The following is a 22,512-nucleotide window of genomic DNA, read 5'->3' as shown; positions in this document are numbered from 1 at the left end:
CAAAGCACCTAGAATCTACGTTAAAGTAGAATGTATCTGCGATGACATGATAAATAATCGATTGTCAATTAAAATCATACTAATGGAAAGTGTATCAGGACAGGCTAATTTGTATTTCTGCTTTCGATAAAGATAACATTTATATTTGACACGTAACACAACATTTGTTTTCTATACTTCTTTCGCACTCTTTAATTAAAGAATTAATAATTTAATTGAGCGACTATAGAAATGTAAGCCTGTCAATATTTCTATCGATTGTAACAATTGAACCCTTTTATTTTAATTTTATAATTAAACTATTTAAGCAATATGCACAACAACAACAATGTGCTTTTTGGAAATTAATTATTACTACAATCATAAATGCATATTTTTTTATTTGCACGTACATTTTGACATCTGACACTGTACACGATAATGTCTGTCTTTCATTGTCGTTTACGATGTCATTACAATTCTTTATAAATATATACATATAATAATCACTAAGCATTAACACACGCAAACATAATAAGATACTATAATAGTTAATACATAATAGTTAAATATAACTCCTTAACTGCTATCACAATAGTAACAATAAAAAGAGCACAAAGAACAAATTATCTAAACATACTAACAATAAATATGTACATAACAAAAAGGAGTCAGAATCAGAAAATGAGGACGCTCTGCGTGTCATTCGACTTTATTCTAGGAAGCGACTAATTTTTATATTATTCATTGTGTCAATTAATTTCAATAAAAATTATTTGATTTACGCACATGTATAACTAAATCACAATTACGTTATTATAAACATAATTGAATAAGATATTTTGAGTAATCAAAACAGTTATTAAAAGTGCCTTGGTAAAATGCCAGTTATTAAAAAAAACTTGCCCAGCAGTGGGATACGTTGATACATTTTGCATTCGCTTAGAAAACATTTTATAATTTATGTTGCATATGTTTTCTCAAATTGTCCTTTACAATATGTTAAAAGAAAGGATCGAAATACATTTTAGTATTTTTTCTATTAAGTAATTAGCTCGAATAAAGATTGTATAAATTAAAAAGTGAAAAGTTTATCGACTTACCTGAGTATTTTCCATTTATTTATTTATTTAAGAAATAATTAACATTTTAACAAGAACATACTATACTTTCTTGTAGCACAAAGTACTTAAACATTTGATATAGCTTCTCCAACTTGCACCATAAAAGGAAGACTGAGTGCATCGATATTTTCTTGACCCGCCATACAATACATATTCATGTATGTACGCGCCGATTATTCATTGTATCGCCACATCTCATAAAACTGTTATCAGCCAATATTTCTGCAGCATGATCGGTGATAACTGCTAACTGGAACGGTATCCGCGTGCTAAGCCGCGTTTCCATAAAACCACCGAGATCCGAGCACCGCTTTGATGAGCAATAAACTTCGTATCGTCCGTTCTTTGATTGTTTACAATAAAAGATTAAGAGAGCGAGGAACAATCAGTCCTTTACATAAGGATGGGAGCTCGCTCGTAAACGGGCCGTAAAGCGAAAAATAAGAGGGTTGGAAATCGGAACGGAAGTGGTGGAAGGTCAGTTCCATGCCGGCGCCATCGCTGGAACCGATTTATGGTAGCGAGCGTGCCTCGGCAGTTTGTTCGAAAGGGTGTTCGTTTCTTCGTGAGTAAAAAGGAGGATCGAGCGAAACGATCGATCAGGCCGTACGATAAATTAGCATTGAGTTAGTATCCGACGCGATCAAATTCATTGGCTTATTTTGGGGGCGTGCGGATCGTCCGCTAAGTTCGGCTATGCCTGTAACGGAAGGACTCCGACGGTTGTACGCGTCCAATTTTCTTCTTCAAATACGTATCCGCGCTGTTTCGGTGCTTTTGGTTCGAACTCGTTTGGATTCCACCGTGTGGGATTGAAGTCGGGGAACAGTAAATCCTTCGGAGCATTATTCTTCGAGCATCTGACTGGTAAAAGCGACGCAGGCAAACGGTGAAAGAGCTTTCGTCGCTGGTATCGAATTCTGAAAGGCTCTCACAGTCTTTCCACCATCCTGTGGAATCACAAACGAACCATCGGAATGTAATTGCGCTGCCATTGGCTAGCTAGGTGGGTCTTTGCTACCGGTAGGCAAGATATGAGAGGCATTCGGGGAATTAAACTGTTTAATTTTACGGTTTTCGTAGTGCATACTCCCGCTCTGTTTCAATTAAGTTACAGCGGTTACGTGTTTACCGATGCCGTAACATGAAATCCCTTTGATAACTACTCATTTGGTGGCATGGGAAATTTTGAATTTAATCCTGTTTTCCGTATCCGGCCAACTGCATAATTATAATGAATTGTTTTCGTTGGTCGCAATGGCACTGCGATGCAAAACGTGAAAACTGTTTTTGGGATAGAATATCACTTGTAATTATGTCTCTCAACAACAGTAACTGTAACGTATGATGTTTGATTGAAGAAGCTACAAAATTTCCGATTTACAGTAAATTCTTCCCAATTGTTCTTCAGCTCGTAAACAAAAATAGACAATTTGGGGAAAGGAAATATGATTATTCGAGCCTCGCTTGCCTCGAGCCTTGTTTTTGTAGTTGCCGATTGCCAACATCTGTACTATTATTCACATTATCTTATTTCAAGTTGGCTACAGTTCCTAGCGATCAACAGAAATTCAAACTACTAACGCATAGCGATACGTGCAATTAATGGAAAAAATATTTATAATGTGTAACGATATGTAAAATTAATGACAAAAATATTTATACTGTGAAACGATACGTGCAATTAATGAAGAAAATATTTTTTCCTACATCATAAAGTATTCTTAGTAACAAATCTGTGGAATTGCGTGATCTTCTTAGAATAAACATAAATTGTACATTGACTATTATACATATTACGAAATGGCGATAAGAATGGCGATACGTTTAACTTAAACATAATCACTAAAAAAGAAATTCATGGAAAATGGAAATGTAATGCACATTAAATAAATATCGAAAAGGGCAAAACAGCAGAAAGAAATGAAAAAAAAACGAATTGTATGCGAAAAGAAAGAAGTTGGAAGAAAAGGAAAATACGAAGAACCAAAGGAACAAGAAGAACATGAAAGAACAACGGAAAAAGATACAAAAAATAAGTAAAATAAAACTACTTTTACGTTATCATTACATGTATATCATTATTACGTTATAACACCGAGGTTTTCAAATACCACAAAGTAAAAAAGAGAAACGCGAAATTTTTAAAAAATTATTTAATCGCTTATATCCTTCATTATTACAAATAGATGATGCATAAACGTTGAAAAATGAGTATTTTACTATTTTAGTACTGCAATAATTCTTGAATCATTTTATCTATTGCAAGTCAGATATCGAAACTAACGTTATTAAATAATCTATTGAAACTTCTCACATTTCTTATGTGATAGAAGACTTTAAGACTGTTTCCGTTGAAATTCATATAAATCCATAACGTGGCCACAACCGGTACGTCTATCCTACTCATGTTCGTCACGATTGCATAAAACCCTTGGTCTAGTTATTATTAGTATACTGATTTTATGATCGCGCACGTTCGAAACGTAACTGCGCCGGTTCCGACCGTGCTCGGCGAGGAATTTCAATAACTCTGTGTTAGGACGATATTAAAAATACCGTAGAAACGTTTTCAGTTTTCAACTGTGACGTCGAGCTACCACCTATATATCCCCGTATAAGGTACAAAAGCTTCCGCGGAATCTTCGAATTTAAATATCACTGAACATCTAGCCAGCCACGGCTCCTGAATCACGCTCGGATATGAAGAACTCCGGAGCTTTAAACCAGTTGATCTTGCTATGCATTTATGGATGTCGAAGGCTCGAAGAACCCGGTATATCGTACGGTTTCCGCTTACGACGAATCGACTTTTCGTTCGCTAACCGCGCCACGCCATGCCACGCCGCCACCGGTCGCCATCACGTCGCATCGCGTCGTTCCATTCGTTTTTCTGCATCGCGGGCCTTCCCGCGCTTCCTTTTGTCCGATTTGGAGGGGCCTGTATTAGCGGATTTGCGGATGATCGTCGATTATGGCCTCCCGTTGGAAAGTTCTCGAGGACTGTTCGACGTGCGCGAGGAAACAGGAACATCACGGGAACTTCTGCGCGATTTCCCCAAGGGCCTTCCACGATAATTCAACGGTCCACGTCCGCCCAGAATTCAGCTGTCTTCCGCGGCATCGAAGCCGTTCTCGTCGGCGTCGGATCTCTGATTCTTCCTGAAATTTGATACGGTCGGTAAGAGGATAAGAAGCGTCCGAGCACACCTATGAACTCGCGATGGACCACTCTGGTCCGCGGCGGTCTTTCTTTAAAACCACAATCCTTACCTTTACGGCTCCATCGGATTCCCATTTACGTCGTAGATCGCCGGGCCTAGGCCTGCTCTACGGAAGATATGTTTCTGCTTGAACTTTCTATTGGACATACTTCGAATGATTAGGTCGTATACTCGCCGATGGTGTACCTCCAAGTATCAAGAATTTAATGAACATTGGGCTCATCCTTAGAGTGGTATCGCACGTCAAACTGACCCCTAAGAGTAGGGCAGTTTCCGTGCCTATTATGTACCAATTTCCGTTCCCCCACATTAATTATATATTATTTATATACATTATTATTATGTTCGCCTATACTTATTTTCTAAATTATGCGTTACTACAATATCGTAACGATTTCTTTTCTATCATCACTGTCTTCTATGATTTATTATTTTACGGTTAGTATCTGAAATTTTATGTCATGAAGAAACTATATACGCAAAATTATTTATTTCGTTTTATTGTGCCCACAAAATTGTGTAAAAAAATTATTTTTGAGTCTAAGATTATAAGATATGATTATAAGTTAATAAGATTTTTGTTGACATCTACGATAAGATTTCACTTTCCAGCTTGGATTTCATTAACACTAAACCTACCGAGCACTAAACTTGACTTATGAATGTTATTTTATAACGATGACAAGATTGTATTTATTTCGATTTTTTGTTAATTTTTTTTAGAATTTGTACATACATTAATAAAATGATTCAATTAATTCCTATGATAGGATCATTATAATTTTAACGATTTTAGAATGAAAAATGTGAAACCGTTCATTTTAACCGGCTCGGTAAGTTTAGTGTTAAGGATTTGTGCCGTAGTTCGGAATATTTGATTTATTTTTAAGTTATTACGTATTATAAACGTACATTAAATATGCACTTTGTTAAGAAGACAATAAATTTCATTTGCAAACATGGTTTCTTATGTTATGTCGTTTCACGTTACGCCAATCTTCTTCATAATTTATTTTCAGTACCTTATCTCATGTTTTATGTCATTAAAATAAGAACTATTTTCTTTCATGTTTTAGATTATCAAAATAAAATATTTATTTCCACGATTTAATTGAGGATTATCGAAATAAAATATTTTATTTACCGAAATTTCATGTCCTACTTGAAGTACTATTTTATTTGAATTATGATGAATTCTCTTATTTCAAATAGTATTTCTAATATTTTATCTAGAAATATTACCCAGCTCTGAATCCGTATTACTACAATAGTAGTGATCTGAAGGCAAATTGGGTTCGTGTAGCAATAATAGTGACTTGAAGTCAAATCGACCCCGTATCAATAGTAGTGATCTGAAATCAAATTGACTCCATATCGATCAATAGTGATTTGACGTCAAACAGCCTCCGTATTAATGAATGGTAACTTGACGTCAAATTCGCTAGTGGTATAGTGATGTTAAATTGACTCCGCATAAATACTGTAAATATTTACATTCAAAAACATTATGTACACCTACCTCCAAAAGTACTAGAACACCTTCGTGTTTAATATGAATTATTATTTTTCCATTCAGTTTAGATAATGTCTGTGAGTTTTATGGCATCATATTGTCGAAAGTACACATTAAGTTATGAACGTTTGTCACTTATACGATTAGTTTTTTCATCTATTGCATTCTGATAATTGAAAACGTATACTGAGTTCATTTCATACTCCTCGCTCGATAAGACATGCATCGTTTTCCGATGTGTTTTGTAAATGTAGAACATTTATTTTCTACAGAAAATGTTTCTGTAGAACATAGTGCAAAATACATGCAACCAAATAGGAATAGAAATAATGGACGAAATAATAAAACGGATGCCGAAATTGATCCAAGGAGCAATTAAAAACGTGGTGGATCTATTGACGAAAAAGAACTTTAATTTTCTTTTATAGAATCGACGTTATTTTTTTTACACTGTCAAATATGTGGGTAAAATTGACTTGTTACAGTTTCATAAAATTAAGTTTGAAATAAATTAAGAGCATTATAAGAATTTCTTATCGGTTTCTGAAATTTATCTAATTTTCTATAAGTGTCCTAAAATCTTTGGATGGGAGGAGGGGGGGTATACACAAAAATTGTACGTATGTCCGGGTACGAATAGGGTATGGAGTCAGTTTGACACCAAATCACAATTATGGGGCGTCTGTTTGCTGTCAAATCACCATTAACGATAAATAGTCAATTTGACTTGAAGTCACCGTTATTGATACGGAGACGATTTGAAGTTACGTTCAAACAGTGGTCACCGTTTGAAGATTCCATAAGCTCGAACATCACGTGTGTGCCTTTTGTTTGGTTTAATTGAATAAATATGGAAACACAATTAAATAAGGTTAATTAAAAATACGTTGTCCGACTGTAAAAGGATGACAACATTTCACAATTTTTAAAACATACAACCAAACACTGAATAGAGTTATGAAACAGATTACTGTGAGGTGACGAATTGCTGTGCTTTTGGTTCATTAACGGGCATAATTAACGTTATATTTCCCTAATCTAATAAGACATATTACATTTTTTATTCTTCTATTCTGTTTATCTTTTAATAGAAAAATTTTGTTTTCAATATCAATCAAACTTTTTTATTCAAAAGTAGACAAAATAAAAGATCAAAAGAATTTAATAGGTCTTATTGGATAAATATAAAGTTAATTGTGCTCGACAGCAAACAAAGCGCACAACATTTGGTGGCCCCACATTAACTGACTCCACTATCCTGTTCATTTTATTATACAGGGTGTCCCAAAATTATGGTACTTCCGAGAAATGAAGGGTTCCTCAGGTTATTTGAAGTAACTTTTTTCACAGCGAAAATACAATCCGTGACTTTGTTTACGAATTATTAACGAAAAATAGTGACCAATGAGAGACGAGCTCGGCTGGCGCAAAACGGCCGAGCCACTGAGCGGACGAAGACCTACTTCGCATATTAGCTCGGCCGCTTCGCGCCAGCTGATCTGGCCAGTTATTGGTCTCTGTTTTTCGTCGATAACTCTTAAATAAAGCTGCGGATTGCATTTTCGCTAAGGAAAAAGTTACTTCAAATGACTTCTCATTTCCCAGAAGTACCATAATTTTGGGACACTCTGTATATCTTCGTAAAATAAGAGCGGGTTAAAAAATGTTTCATACAATAGTTATGACAGAAATTAATGTAAATTACATAAACAGAGAACAGAAGTATGAGCGCATTGTACTCACGATAACCCAAGACACAATCAGTATATCGATAAAGAACGAAAAACGATATCGTGAACCCACGACGATATTCACATCGGTCTAACAAATTTATTCTTTTTTCCGTATAATAAAAATCTGTAAATAAATATATAGATATCCGTTAAAAGAAACAAAGTTACCCTCCAAATAACCTTCGAAGCGTTCAACAACAAAAATATAAATAAAATAATTGCATTTCCCCCTCGAAATCGAGTGTAGTGTATTTGTATTCGAGATGTTTGACGTAAATGAGGTGTTTTCGAGATATTTCGATTTAAAGTTCTCAAATGAATAACCTGTATTTCATAGTGTGAACATAACATAGGCTTAATATAACATAATATAATACAGAATTGTAAAAACGGTGTGTACAGTAAATTCCCTGCAATTGTCCCTTAGCTTGTAAACAAACATGAACAATTTGGAAAGAGGATATACGATTATTCGAGCCTCGCGGCTCGTTGTTATGGTCGCTGATTGTTAATAACTATAAAAACGTGCCTTTTACGAATTATAAAAGGTAGACATTTTTGCTATTATACTTTTTCATTTTGATTAATACTGAAAGGGTCAGCATGCGGCAGTGTTTGAAATACAGACGTAAATAGTAATAGCCAAGCTGTCACGTATTAATAGACATGATGATAATAAAATAGTAAAGTGAGGTAGTGCAAAATGAATGGCCACGAAAAGCCACGTACGGCATGCCTCAGAATTATTGCCATTCATAAGTAAGAATTTAAATATGGAGACTGACGCATCTAAAGTTACAACGGACAAATTTTTCGCCCCGAATAAATAATTTATGTGCGCATACTGGATATAACGAGACAGGCGATGCAGCTGGGCAGGAGGCCGTTTCGCATGCAAAAACAGGTAAAAAATGCAAAACTTGACCGCAAGTCCCAAGAGACTCATTTATTAATCAGAAAAGTTTCTCGTTGGATAAAATTCAGATTGTTTCATTCTCTGTTTGCTCGTTTAAGCATTTGAGGAGATTCATATTTTAATGTTTCGAATATATTTCCCTTTTTTTCTACTTATACATATACACATAATCTATTTACAGATGATATCAATTTTAAGTATAATACATTGCGAACGCTATGCAAATATAGCGATTATTTATCTATGGAAAAATAAATATGAATAAATTGGAGTTTAATTAGTCGAATTATATTTATTATTTATTTTATTCTAAAAAGTGTTGGAATTGAAAATTATATAAAATAAGAGACAACATATTTTTGCTTCTTGATTTTGAAATCACTATATCAAAATGATATTGAAATTGATTGATTGAAATCTTGATTTTGATATCACTAAATCAATATAATTCTTGTACATAAGATTGTAAAAAATATGCAAATATCTAAGAAAAGTACGTAATAATAATGATAATAATAATAATAATAATAATAATAATAATAATAATAATAATAATAATAATAATAATAATAGTAGTAGTAGTAGTAGTATTATGCACATAATTATCTTTTTATGTCTTCATAATGCCTGTACTAATAAACATCGTAAAGAAACTTATTATTGACAATATATGAATGAAATTTCGTAAAGTATTCAACATACATATTCTTATAGCTACCCGTTTATAAAGCGAAAATAGCCCAAAACTTCGGTGCAAAAAAGTACTTTTAAAAGTCGACATAATCCAATAATCTTGTACGAATTGATGTTTTCAAAGCTAATTAGTATTTTCGCTGAATAATCTAGCTTACACCGTTTTACATCATACAAAGCTGTGGAATTTTTGTACACTTTCGTAAGATTGATTTTTCACTTCAAACTTTTAGCTATTTTCACTTTGCAACAACTTGAACAGACAGATGTAAAGCTGTACGTTGTGAATATAGTATTTTGATGCACTTTCTATGTATCAAGTTTCATTACAATCGACACGTATGAGTTTGTCGATGATCCTGACGTAGAAAAGTATAGAAGTTACTGAATGCACAGGAGTTGTGCTGCAACTTCTCAATTAGGAGTATCGAATCTTCTTTATCTCTTTCGCAGAGTTATCTTGTACTTCGAAGTTCAATATATATACCATTCCACACATGAAACATTGCTCAGTGTTATTTTTTAGCACTTGTTTCAAAGATTTCCATACAGTACAAATGCATGAATTAATCATACAATGATATTGAAGACATTAATACTGTGGCTAAAAGGAAAAACGCCGTAAGTCATAATTTCAAAAAATTTAAGTTAATGCATTAATCGAACTGAAGCATATAGGATTTACGTATTTATCAGAAAATACATCGTGAAAACAAATTCCATAGATTGAAAAAAATTGTGCAATTTGGGACACTCCTAATACGAAGCGTTAGGTGATCAGAACTTTAAGCGACATTATCTCGGAATTGAAAACATGTGACATACGGCGTTCTTCCTTGCAGCCACAGAATTATTCAGATTACAAAATTAAATATTTAAGAAGCACAACGCGTATGTCACAATTTTCTATGCTGAAACTTTTCCAGTACCATCGATTAACCTTCCGTCTACTATGCCGGAGTCACGACGAGCAAGAGTGGGGAGGACCGCAAATATGCATTAGTAGAATATCAGTGTGGATCAGAAATGACTCTGGCACAGGAGACGGCGCTTCAGTAATCAGAGGGTTAAAGAGTAAAATTGTGGATTTGACACGATGTACAGTGGCCTACAAAAGTTTTCACACACCTTTTAAAACGCAATAACTTTTTTCAAACTGAACTAAGTGACTTGAATTTTTCTTACACGATAGCGGAACTGGTTTACTAGACGATAACGAAAATGCCTTTTTTAAATTTTGCTATTGCTTAGAATAACAAAAGAAGAGAGTTTTTTTAGTTTTCTTATCATTCCAAATAATAGCAAAATTTAAAAAAGGCATTTTCTAGTTTTATCTTGGATTTATCTAATCTAAATAACTTCCATTAAATTCAATAAAATTTATTCAATATGTTATGAAAAACATGCATAAGATGAATTCGACCATTTTCATGTAAAGTATGAAATATATGGAGTACAACACCTATATGATACTTAGGTTATTGGCTTTACATTACTTACAATCGTATTGCCAGAATCATATTGACGTAAATCAAAGTTTCGAAAATGTTGAATAATGTCTTAAAATATAATCTACACATACCAAAATGTTAAAAAGACAAGTGAAATAAATTATAAAGTTACTACAAATTGACTTAACTCAAAATTATCTTAACAAATAAATTTGGTCAGTAAGCAATTTGCATGTTAGTAAACAAGAGCGCTCATTGTTTCTCGCAATGGAGGAAAATGTGATTTTCGCTACTATGATTCGAAGCCACTTAAATATTAGCGGTACCCATAAGTACTGCTGATGACGCAGATGATTGTAAGAATAATTGTAATAATAATAAGAATAAATCAAATTAGAACTAGAGTATTGTGGTAGGATGTAACAGTAGACATCAAATTAAGTTTTTGAACGCGGAAAACGTTATTTTTCTAATAATTACAGTAAATTCCTCCTAATTGACGTTCAGATTGTACACAAAAATGGACAATTTGAAGATACGATTATTCGGATATACGAAGGAGATACGTTTATTCGAGTCTTGCGACACGTTTTTATAGTTACCGATTGTCAATAACATTATTTACTGCATTAAGCCTTTTCTCACGCCACCTTCTGTCCGATAAATACATCCTGGGTATGGCAGCGTCGATAGCGTTTGGCTTTGCAAATTTCACAGCCGGGTGTCTCAAATATCGAAAGCACGAAAGCACCTTAGCATTGGAGGAGAAACCGGCAGGATGAGAGAGGCGAAGGTGGAAATGGTAGAAACGGGAAACGGTCAGTTCCATTTCCATCGTTGGAGGTTCTCGCGCCCCTCGGTTCGGACGCCTAGCTCCGCGTTGAAATATTACCGCAATACCGTGCGGGCTAGGACCGTAAAGAAAAGTAAACGTGAAATCCAATCGACCAATCCTATTTTCTCGCTTCTGTTTGCAGATTACCTCGATCGAGCGGAAGGAGAACGACGGGCCAGCTTGGGCGTCGCGTCGCGTCGCGTCGCGGCTTCGCTGATTTATTCGCCGGGCGTGCGGAATGAAAACAGCGCGGCGCGGCATGAAAGGCGCAGGCAAATTACCGGATCGAGCCTGACCGTGTTAATCGGCTTTTCGCAACGAGTTCTCACCTGGCGGTGGAACGAGTCCCCGTTAAATTGGGATTGCCAGGTCGACGAACAAAGCGAACAGAAAGAAAACCCGGAGCAGGAAAAAAGGAAGGAGGCGATGCGATGGGAGGAACGGAGACGGCTCGAGCGATGAGCGGAACCACGCAGCCGCGACTTGCATCGGGAATACTTATTCCGGAAATCCGGTTTGTCGGAACGAAGCCTTGAAATTGCCATCCACTTCTTTGCCGGTCGCGTACCCGACTGCCGCACCCGCGCCCCCGCCAAGAAAAGATGGGGTAGCAGGAACCCGCCGGTGGCTTTACATTCATCTGCTGCGAAAGAAAGTTTAAGCGACTTATGGAGACACTCTTGAAATTCACTCCGCGCCGTTCCTTAAGTTTCTATTTTACCGGCGACAGAGGAAAAAGGACCTAGAAGTGCTCCGGTGACTTCCTCGAATTTGATTGATCGATACGCGTGCATCCTCCGTGAGAAGACACCGGCCCTGTCGCCTAAAATTATTGTCGAGACTATAAATATAACTAGAACGGTGGGTCCGGGCTGATCAGGGCCGCGATCGCGCCAATATTATGCTCCGGCATAATAGCGGACTCTTCAATAATACTCGACGTTATTCAGCCGCGACGCGCATAAATATTTCTTAAGCGTACGCGTCCCTTAAGGAGGTAATATCCCAAGGGCGAGGACCGTGTCCACGGAAAACCGCCCCGAAGAGAAACTAATATCCCGGCGAATATCTCAAACATCGATTTTATCTAGAGAATTCTGGGACGCGTTCCAGTGCGGACGGGGCATGGCAGTCCACTAGAAAAATGACGGGAGCGCCCGATCCTGGGAAATCCTCTCGCGATCCGGACCCGTCGAACGACCGTTTTCTACGAGGATAATAAAAATCGACAGTGACTGCGATCGGGGTGTCGATTCCCCGACAACGGCCCTCTGTCTTCGCGCGGCGAAATTTTCCGCGAAAATGCCGGACCGTGTCCGTGTCCGCGCCCGCGCCCGCGCCCAACATTCCCGTGTAAACCGTTCGTAATTTGTCAGCGCTGGACTCGTCCAATGGAGTGTTTCGAACCGAGACTCGGCTGCACTGGAAAATCTGATAACCGGAGAACTGGTGTGGACGTGGTAGGGTCGGCTCGAATGGATTCCCACAGATCTCGAAGATGGTCGCGAAGAAAACTGTTGAAGAAAGAACTGTCCAACGTCGACGTTGACGTAACGGCTCGGTTAATATTCGGGGCTGCGTGAGGTATGAATCGGTGCTAAACGGCGGAGAGAACCGGAGAAGGTGCTCGGGAACGTTCCAATTCGAACAAGTTCGATTTATTCGGCGCGAGCTGCACGAATAACGCGAGACTAGCCGGCGAGGACAGGAACCCGGGGATAGATCCAAGGTCCGAGCTTATCTGTCGATTTTTCTTCTCGGCCGTCGGTGATCGAGCCGAGAAATGCGAACGACCGACTGCGCTAAGATACCGTTCGACAAATGTGAGTCAGAGGACAGAACCAGGTGATCCGGCAGGACGGGAAAAAAGAGGATGGAGAAGGACAACGCGAGACATTACAGGGCTTACGAGGGCTTCAAGCCCGCGAATAATGGCAATACGTCGTCCTTGAAGAGGTCCACGTCGGACCGCTCGAAAACGCATCCATCGAGACAAGTGAGGTGTCTCTGCTTCGGCGGAGTGCCGGACAAGGCTAGCCAACACTCCTTCCTGAAAGGTTTTATTATAAACCTAGGGATATGCGCCCTCCTCGTGGGCTATACTCTGCTAGGTAGCTTTATCTTCCTCGCCATTGAAAGCGGCGCCGAGGTTGGGATACAACAAAGGACACTTGCTACCACAATAGCGCGGGGCCAACCCACCAGACGGAACTCAACAGCTTGGATGAATCAGGTGAGTGTATCCACCTGCTGATTTTTCCTCCGAATTTTTCTTTTAATGTTTTCCAGTATCTTATCGATTCAGACACTTTTCGGTCTACTGATTCCACTAACTGGAATTTTCATCTGTGCTTTCCTCGGTAGAAAGTGCTCGATGGTTATTGCGATGGTTATTATTCTATTATTCGGGCGCTCGTTTACCTCGCGGATAAAATATTGTGGATACAATAACATGCACAAGTATCCGGATACCTAACGAATTCAGAGAAATAGCGTACTAGAGCTGCAACAATCTCAGCATCTTTGTAAATAAAGCTAATATTAGCAGAGCGTTTTTATAAAGACTACGAAACTTAATCAATATATAGAGGGCAACGATAATATTATACTTTAAATATTAATATTTAAAGTATAATATTATCGTTATACTTTATATATATACACTAGTCGCTCCAATATTTAAAAGCATATTATACTTTATATATATATATATATATATATATACACTAGCCGCTCCAATATTTAAAAGCATATTATACTTTAAATATTGGAGCGGCTAGTTTGCTAGACAATGAGTAAAAGTTGCAATTAGTTGAAATGACAACAAAATCATGTTTTTTTAACTTTTTTATCTGAGCATATAATGAAAATTTGAACGATCCGTAACTTTTGCAGAAATTTATTGAAACATTGTCCAATAAACTAGTCAGTCTAATATCTGTAAATAATTCAAGTCACTTGGCCCTATATTAAAAAAGTTATCGTATTTTTAAAGATTTTCATGGTATCATCGTTACTCACTCTAACTATCTAAATTTATTTTTAGAAGTTCCTAACAATTTTATTTAATAATACAAATAAAGTCCATAATTTTCAATTATCTATATTGTGAGGCTGAAACTTATTCAAACTACGTACAATCTATACTCTATTGTATAATGTTACTGTCATAATATAAAAAAATTCGATTCGCCCGATACAATACAATTCATGAAATATTGTTGGTAGACTGTGGATCTTCGTGTAAAATAAAAACCATGTGTATCGGTTGCAAGAAATAAGAGCCCACTCAAAAAAACTCGTCGCTTCATTTAATAATTTTAATGAGTTGAAGATAATATTTCGATACTCTTCAATTTCTTTAATTTCAATACTGTTTTAAATTTTATTTAATTATTTTTGTTGTACAAAATGAGCGACGACTTGACGAATTCTATGATTTTTAAGTTAGAATTTTCCAATTTCCCAATTTATAGTTGGACCTACAAACATGATTACTCAACACATATTTCTATAAATACGCCTTATGCTTAATTTATAAAATGGATTACAATTGAAGGAGAATCGATGTGCATCTTTTAACATTATTTTTAACGCATTGGTCATAAAAATGTAAATAACAATTCGTGTAGACAAATGCTTGAAAAACATTACTTAAATAGAAAAGTTGAGATTATGGTACTTTATCGAAGGTACGGCACTTTATCGAATTTATATGCGAAACTAATGCAATAGAGAACAATATTACAACCTCAATTTGCAGTAATATCAATTCATGTTTTCCACAAACGCATGAATGCCAGAAATGTACATTTCCTGCGCTATTAATGCGCTTTAAATTCCCTATATTTGCAGTAATAAATGCGGCATTTCCATAATCTTATTTTCATTTCAATGGCGGTCAAAATGAAAACAAAGCAAACATGTCAACATCATCGTAATCAAATTTCAATTGCTGGCATAAGCGAATGATTTGGTTTTCATTGTTTCGTGTGTGCGCCTATATCCGCACTCTTTTCATTGGAACAATTATTTCGTGAGATACAGTCGTTCGATGAGAAAATATTTCATTAAATAGGATCGTGGAAGTACGTAACAACTCCCAATGAAATCCGTTAATGAAAACAAGCTGAAATATAAATACAATCTGCAGTTATTAAGATAGTATTTCGATTCGTTTTTCATTATATCGGAAAATCAAAAGATGGCAAGAGTATGGTTTGATTAATTTATTGAAATGTGAGTTTTAAGATATCTGTTACAGAAACTAACGAGTTCCAGATGTAATAAACAAAATGTGATCTTTCTGCAATTACGTTTTATGCTATTCACATAAATAGATTCATTTCACGCTACCTATTAACACTTTGACTGCCACGCCAAGAACCCTAAAAATTTCATAAAATAAATTAATTAAATTCATTTAAAAAAATTAATTAATTTTAAATATTGCAAAGTAAAGTTGTACGACATCAATTACTTTTTCAATATTCTTAATAATATTAATCGAATTCGAAAATTATAATAGATAAGCGTAAAAATTAATTTTTAAATTTGCTGTGCTGAGAGAAATCTAGAAATCTTTTTCTACGTGATAATCGTAAACGAAATTATCAGATAATGTTACTGAAGACGAATGATGGTGCACGATTGAAGTAGTTGTTAACTGTAAATTATAGACATTTGACAATTATAAAATCATCGCCCGTAGATAAACTTCTGATTATTATATCAATTTAAGCGAATCCCAATTTGTTATAATACCTTTACTTTTACTTGGTTATCCTCTCAACTTCCACTGAATTCAGAGACAATCGAATTGCCGTTAACGTTCGTTTCAATGAAGTTTTATCGATCAAGTGTCCCATTCGCTTTCTTTCTTTCTTAAAGTGAAATCCGTTCTGTAAGGACTCCTATGCTGCAAGGATATTTCCGCTTTCACGATGTTATTCACGGCCACTGCTCTTAAATTGCCTGAGCCTGACGATGAACTCCTTTAACTGTTTATACCGTACGTTAGAGACGCAATTGAAGACTGCATTGACAGTACATGCAGTGACGGTCGTATTAGTTAGAAACGATTGAAAAACGGTATAACTTTTCTAAAACAGCACTAAAGAACTTGAATTCTCTTTTAGATGACAGAAGGACTAGTTTATTAAACAATGATCAAAATGCATTTTTTAAATTTTACTAATGCTTGAAATGACACAAAAGAAATAAAAAAACTGGTTTTCAACTTTTTTATCTGAGCCTATAACGAAAATTTGAAGTTACATGTATCCTGTAAATGTCATCGGAATCGGTTGACGTTGTTACGAGTTACAAACAATTAAATATCGTCAAAATTGCAGTTTTTTCGGATTTCAACCAAAAACACGTAATTTTTATATCTTTCATCGTCTGTAGCTTAACTATATGTCAGCTTATTTTAACGACATTTTCAGTATACATATAAGTTATCAAGATCAACAAAACGCACGTTTTAATTTTCGTTATAACCGCGGATAAAATATTGAAAACGTGAGTATTTTCATTTTCATTTTGTCATTCCATATAATAGCAATATTAAAAAGAAGTATTTTTGTCATTCACTAATAGACTAGTTCTTTTATCATCTAAAAGAAATTTCAATCATTTAATTCAGTTTTTTTTTAAATTATACCGTTTTTCAAGCGTTTCCAAGTATATGGCTACCACTATACGTAATTTTTTTACTATTGAGTTAGCCAAAAAATTCGTGCGGTTTTTAACAAGTAAATACAAAGCTTTTTTATATAAAGAAATGATTTTTATCCAATTATGTATTGGCCATGTGAAATTTAATTATTGTTTGAATTGTTGTTATATACGATCTCATCCCATCTTTTAGATCATGTAATAATACTCCACTACATAGGTGTAACCCGGCTTTCGACGTGGTTTCTGGCAGTTTGTTGCTTTGCCTCCATAACCTTTTACGTTCAATATTGTTGTAGACAATCACTTTTCATCGCCCGCCACCATCCGTTCTAAAAATGGATCTCCATTCTTCACGTTTCTTGAGAAAATCACAAATGGAGATTCGTTCCATAGGATTTGCTTCGCTTAATTAATGCGGAACCCAAACATCAAGTCGGCTAACATAAAGAAGTCGATGCTAATGATTTTCTACTGTTGTTTTTTATATTTGAATCTCTCGTGAAAGTTCTCATGTTGTTAAGTACTTTATTGCAATATTAAAATCGAAATATCTCCCAAAGTAATAGTTTATCGACATGAATAGGTTATTACATTTTTATTCCGAATTCCATCTCAAATCGTGCATAAAAAAATACAAATGATTCCATTTAAAAAAGAACAATGATGATCTTCTTCGTGTATCATTCAAGAGTACACATTGCATAAAACAGCGACCCTGGATTACATCCCTTTCTAAACATAAAACGTTTCGTAGAAAATATTTTTTCATATAACGAATAGTTCTCGAGATAATCGCATGCAGTGATTAAAATGAGACTTCCTACATATACACGTGTAGAGTGTTTATTTGATCCTGCACATTGAAATATCTTCCTTACTTTTGTTGATGTTAAAAAAATGTGTCAGGACACGAAGAAGATGTTAACACCAGTTAATGTGTCCCATCATACCAAAGAGCTTTTGTAAGAATATTTTTTTCATAACTTAAAATCTTCCTGAGATATTCCGCATTTACACTTAAACGCGGCACCCTTTATATAAAGGCATATTCATGTCTGTGGCAATGTTCGTTAAAAACAACACTGCGGTGTCCGCAGTCTGAAATGAAATATAGACAGCATTGCTGCTGCTAGCTCGGATGCTTTTTTAGTGCTTCTTCCTCTTTATACTTTTATACCATTCGTTATTTTTGCACGTATAATTGAGTTTCTACCTATATACCTCCACTATACTCTTCCAAATGTAAATTAAAATTCAATTGTCGCGAACAATTCTTATTTTTCTTTGAAATTTCAATCCTCAGAACATTGTTCTATCCAAATAGTTAATTTTATAATGCAAAGCTTCGCACTTTTGAAAATTTTTAACTTTTAACTTTTTAAGCTTCTATATGAGGTATTCTTATTTAAATAATATTCGATAGTAGCTGTTACAACTTTTTAATGTTCTATTTTTTATAAACTATGCGGTTAACTGAACTACGAATTTTATAGCAATTTGAAGGTATAAATAATATACTAGAGATTACACAACAAAGCCAAGTATTAATAATAAATAATCTGCAAATTTTATAAAATTTTCATATGAATAAATATCTGTAATTTGAAGCACTAGAAAGATTAAAAGCATTTTATAATATCGGTATATTTCTTGCAATATACTAAAATTATTAAAGATGAAATAAAACTCAAGTGATTACTGTCTTTTCGCAATCGATGCAAAAATTCTTTTATGTTGCATCGACACAAAAATTTTTTATTTGCACGAAGATCTATAGTTTAAATAATAAAACTTTTCCTTTTTCCGCCATAAACAAACAACTCCATTTTTCATAATTTCTAAATAAATTGTAGGCATTCTATTAGTTCATTATTTCTTGAATTATTTTACTTCAAAATTTTGCTATTATTATTTAAAAAGAATAATTTTTGTCAACAAAAGAAAGAAAATGATATTACTCTAACCAAATCTTTATTTTTTTTTAAATCTTTTTTAATCTTTATAATAGTTTTATAACCAAATCTCTTACTTCATAAGAGATAGTCATAAAAAGGAAATTTCTACCTCAAAATTGATAGTAAATTCAATTGCGAAAACAATCTTTCGATGTTCTTGGAGAATTTCAAATAAAAATGTGTCTTATTTTTTCATCTTCTACGAGGTGTCCCAAAAGTTACACGAGATCGGGAAATGAGGGGTTCCTGAAATCATTTGAAGTAACTTTTTCCTCAGCGCAAATGCAATCCGTGGTTTTGTTTATGAGTTATTAACGAAAAACAGTAACCAATGAGAAGCGAGATCAGCTAGTGCAAGTCAGCTGAACCAATGAGCGGACGAAGCTTAGTTTCGCTTATTGGCTCGGCCACCTCGTGCTAGCTGATCTTGCTTCTTATTGGTCACTGTTTTACGATAATAACTCGTAAACGAAGCCGTGGATTGCATTTGCGCTAAGGAAAAAGTTACTTCAATTGACCTCAGGAATCCTTCATTTCCCGATTTTGAGTAACTTTTGAGACTCTCAGTATATTATGAGCTCTTTGTCAAGAGACATGTAACTCCTACCACTATTCAGCCGGTTCTCCCACTCGTCGCGCTATAAGTTTATTATTTTATACACTCAGACCAGGGAAAATGTTATTTCTAATGAAAACAAGAAATAGCTACATGAAATAATTCATATCAAACCGTTAATTACAATACTGTTATTTGAAAATGAAAAAGTAATATTGATTCATTTGAAATAATAGCAATTTCAAATAATGAATTATTTTGCTAATTTTTAATAATTCAAAAGTCATGATGCCAAATATGACGAAAAAATAATCCTTAAACTAATAAGCAACAAAAAGATTTTAATTTATGAAATCTTTACTGAAATTTGCTTCGAGCAAAAGTATTTTTTAAAAATTGTTCCACTTGTGTAGAAAATGGAAGACGGGTGTCATTCTTAAAAAAAAAATGTTTCTTATTATCGAGTAATTATTTAATATAGTTAGATCGGTTCTTTTATTTTACAAAAATCTCAGTGAGGATGTCAATATAAACGAGACTCAGAACTATTCAAATAATTATTTCAAACAATTTCTGAATAAAATAACATATAATATAAAATAATATTCCAAATAATATTATTCCTAAAATGAACACAGACATGGAAACAGTTATGAAATAAAATAACATGACATTTGAAATGATATTTCAAATAAGATAACTTCAAATGTGCCCGGGATTGTATAGACTAAGAATAAACTGTCAATTAAGAGAATATTCTAGTGTGAACTGCGTTTTTATTTAACTTTCTTTGGGATTTTTTTTGCAAAAAGACTGTAACACTTTTTGTAGTCATGTTTGCAAGATCTATTTACGCATATTTCAATAGCATTTAAAAATTTGATGGGTTAGGAAAAATTAAAATTGGTGACATTGCCTATTTTGAAACACAGTCAAATGTCAAAGAGATTTGGTTTATCTGAAATGATAGGACGTGTAAGATTCATAATTAGTATGAATTTGGTTATAGCAGCTACTAGAATAAAAGAAGAAAATCAATAATTGTAAAAATGTAGACATTTCTAAATTTCATTATCGATTTTTCCTAATGATTTTTTAATATTGGAAGCCTAAAAAGTATAGAGGATAAAAATGTTGGATTGGTTTTAGTACGGTCTGCACTTCGTCTTGCTCAGAAGAAGTCCACTGAGAAAAGTGTATGACCGATCCCATCCAACCCAGCCATTCTAACGCCATTGCAGAAGTAGGGTAAACGCGTTTCCCTTATTGGCAGAAATGACCCCTTCCTATTAGCTCTAAGTGCACGCAATACGACGATGTTGAAGGCTACGCCACGTGACTACCGCCGCAACGTCTAGCTTCCCCTTGGTCGCCTAAATGCTACACGCAATAGCAAATCGGATATTCCTCACCTAAATTTGAAAGGCAATTGGTTAAGTAAGTTTCGATATATCATGGTCACCGTTTTGAAAAATATACTTTCGAGAAAAGCACATTTTAAGTTTTGTTTATCGATACTAATTATTCATATTATGACTGATCAACCAGCTGAAACTTTCTTAATTTTAAGAATTCAGGCATAAGATTTTGAACACGAACTTAGAACCTATATTCTTCAAGATAAAAAAGAATCGGTTCTTTCAAAGATTCACACTAGAATACCTCAGTAACACATTCTCTGCACTTTTTATTCGGGTTCTATCACGAGCCCAGTGCACCAGTAGTTGAGAGTGTACATTTGAATGGATTTGAGCGCGTAATCTTAACAACACATTTTCTCATGCAAAGGTTAATAACGAGGCCCGAGCGAAGACCGTCGAGAATATTTGGATAATCACGGAGAGCCTGAACGTTCTTTACCGCGAGAATTGGACTAGGCTGGCCGCGCAGGAGATCGCACGTTTTCAGGATCAACTGGTGAAGAGGATCACCGACGACATGAAGGCGACCCAGAATGTCGGGACCTACGTTGGAAGTTCGGCCAGCGATCCTGTGACCGAGCGACGTGCCCCAGAGTACGAATGGAACTTCGCCAAAGCGTTCCTGTATTCTCTCACGGTGGTGTCTACGATCGGTAAGTACTTAACTACATTAACGTGATATTAGGTGTCATGGCGGACGTCGTCCTCATTGAATTCGTGACTCGATTACTATAACTTCGGTATCAGCAACTGTTCCGAATAGGACGCTGGTTACGTTGCTGATCGACGGTGACCACGGTCAATTTTTATTCTTGCAAAAAGCTTTCAAAATCGTTATTAACACTCGAACGGCGAACGTCATCTATAAAAATATAACTGACAAGAAGATATCACATCTGTGGGACTGCCGATTTTAGTGAAACTTTTTGTGGTGATTCTAGAGACAAAATAAGCAGACACGTGTCCGAACTCTTTTGTCAAGATTCACTTTTTACGATGTTATTTAACATATAATTCTTGGATATCTATGCATACGGGGTATCCCACGTGCATGTCCTTTAGTATTTCGAGTGGGGAGTTAAGCATCACTGCTAGTTTTCTAAGGCGTGAGCATTATCAAGGTTATTTCTAGGTCATTTTGCTTTTCTTATTACAAATCTATATTCTTTATTTCGGTATCATATTCTACGTAAAAAAATGCACAACTTTTGTTTAAAACATTATTTTGTAAGTTTAATATTTTTTAAAATATTCAACTGATTTTTGATAATTTTGTTTGTCTATTAAAATAACAACGTGATCTATTTCTGGAAAGTATTTTATTTCATTTAAGAACTTCATATTACAAAAAAAATGTTTCAAACAAATGTTGTATATTTATTTTATGTAGAATATGATTCCGGAATAAAAAATATAGGTTTGTGGCCAAA

The 22,512-nt window shown here is 34.9% G+C and overlaps 1 protein-coding gene across 2 annotated transcripts in view; it reads left to right on the top strand.

Annotated features, from left to right (window-relative positions):
• LOC117220831 (potassium channel subfamily K member 6) overlaps window positions 1-22,512 on the top strand; it is a 1,018,768-nt gene that overhangs the window by 806,459 nt on the left and 189,797 nt on the right. For both annotated transcript variants that reach the window (XM_076528337.1, XM_076528335.1), the window contains 2 exons: window positions 11,611-13,701; window positions 21,450-21,735. In XM_076528337.1, the coding sequence (XP_076384452.1) occupies window positions 13,342-13,701; window positions 21,450-21,735 (646 nt within the window). In that variant the 5' untranslated portion in view covers window positions 11,611-13,341. The remainder of the gene's footprint in view (window positions 1-11,610; window positions 13,702-21,449; window positions 21,736-22,512) is intronic.

This window comes from Megalopta genalis, chromosome 1 (genome assembly GCF_051020955.1).
Source record: "Megalopta genalis isolate 19385.01 chromosome 1, iyMegGena1_principal, whole genome shotgun sequence".
NCBI classification, from domain to species: domain Eukaryota; kingdom Metazoa; phylum Arthropoda; class Insecta; order Hymenoptera; family Halictidae; genus Megalopta; species Megalopta genalis.
Note: the sequence above shows the minus strand (reverse complement) of the source record. Positions and strands in the feature narration are given on the sequence as shown.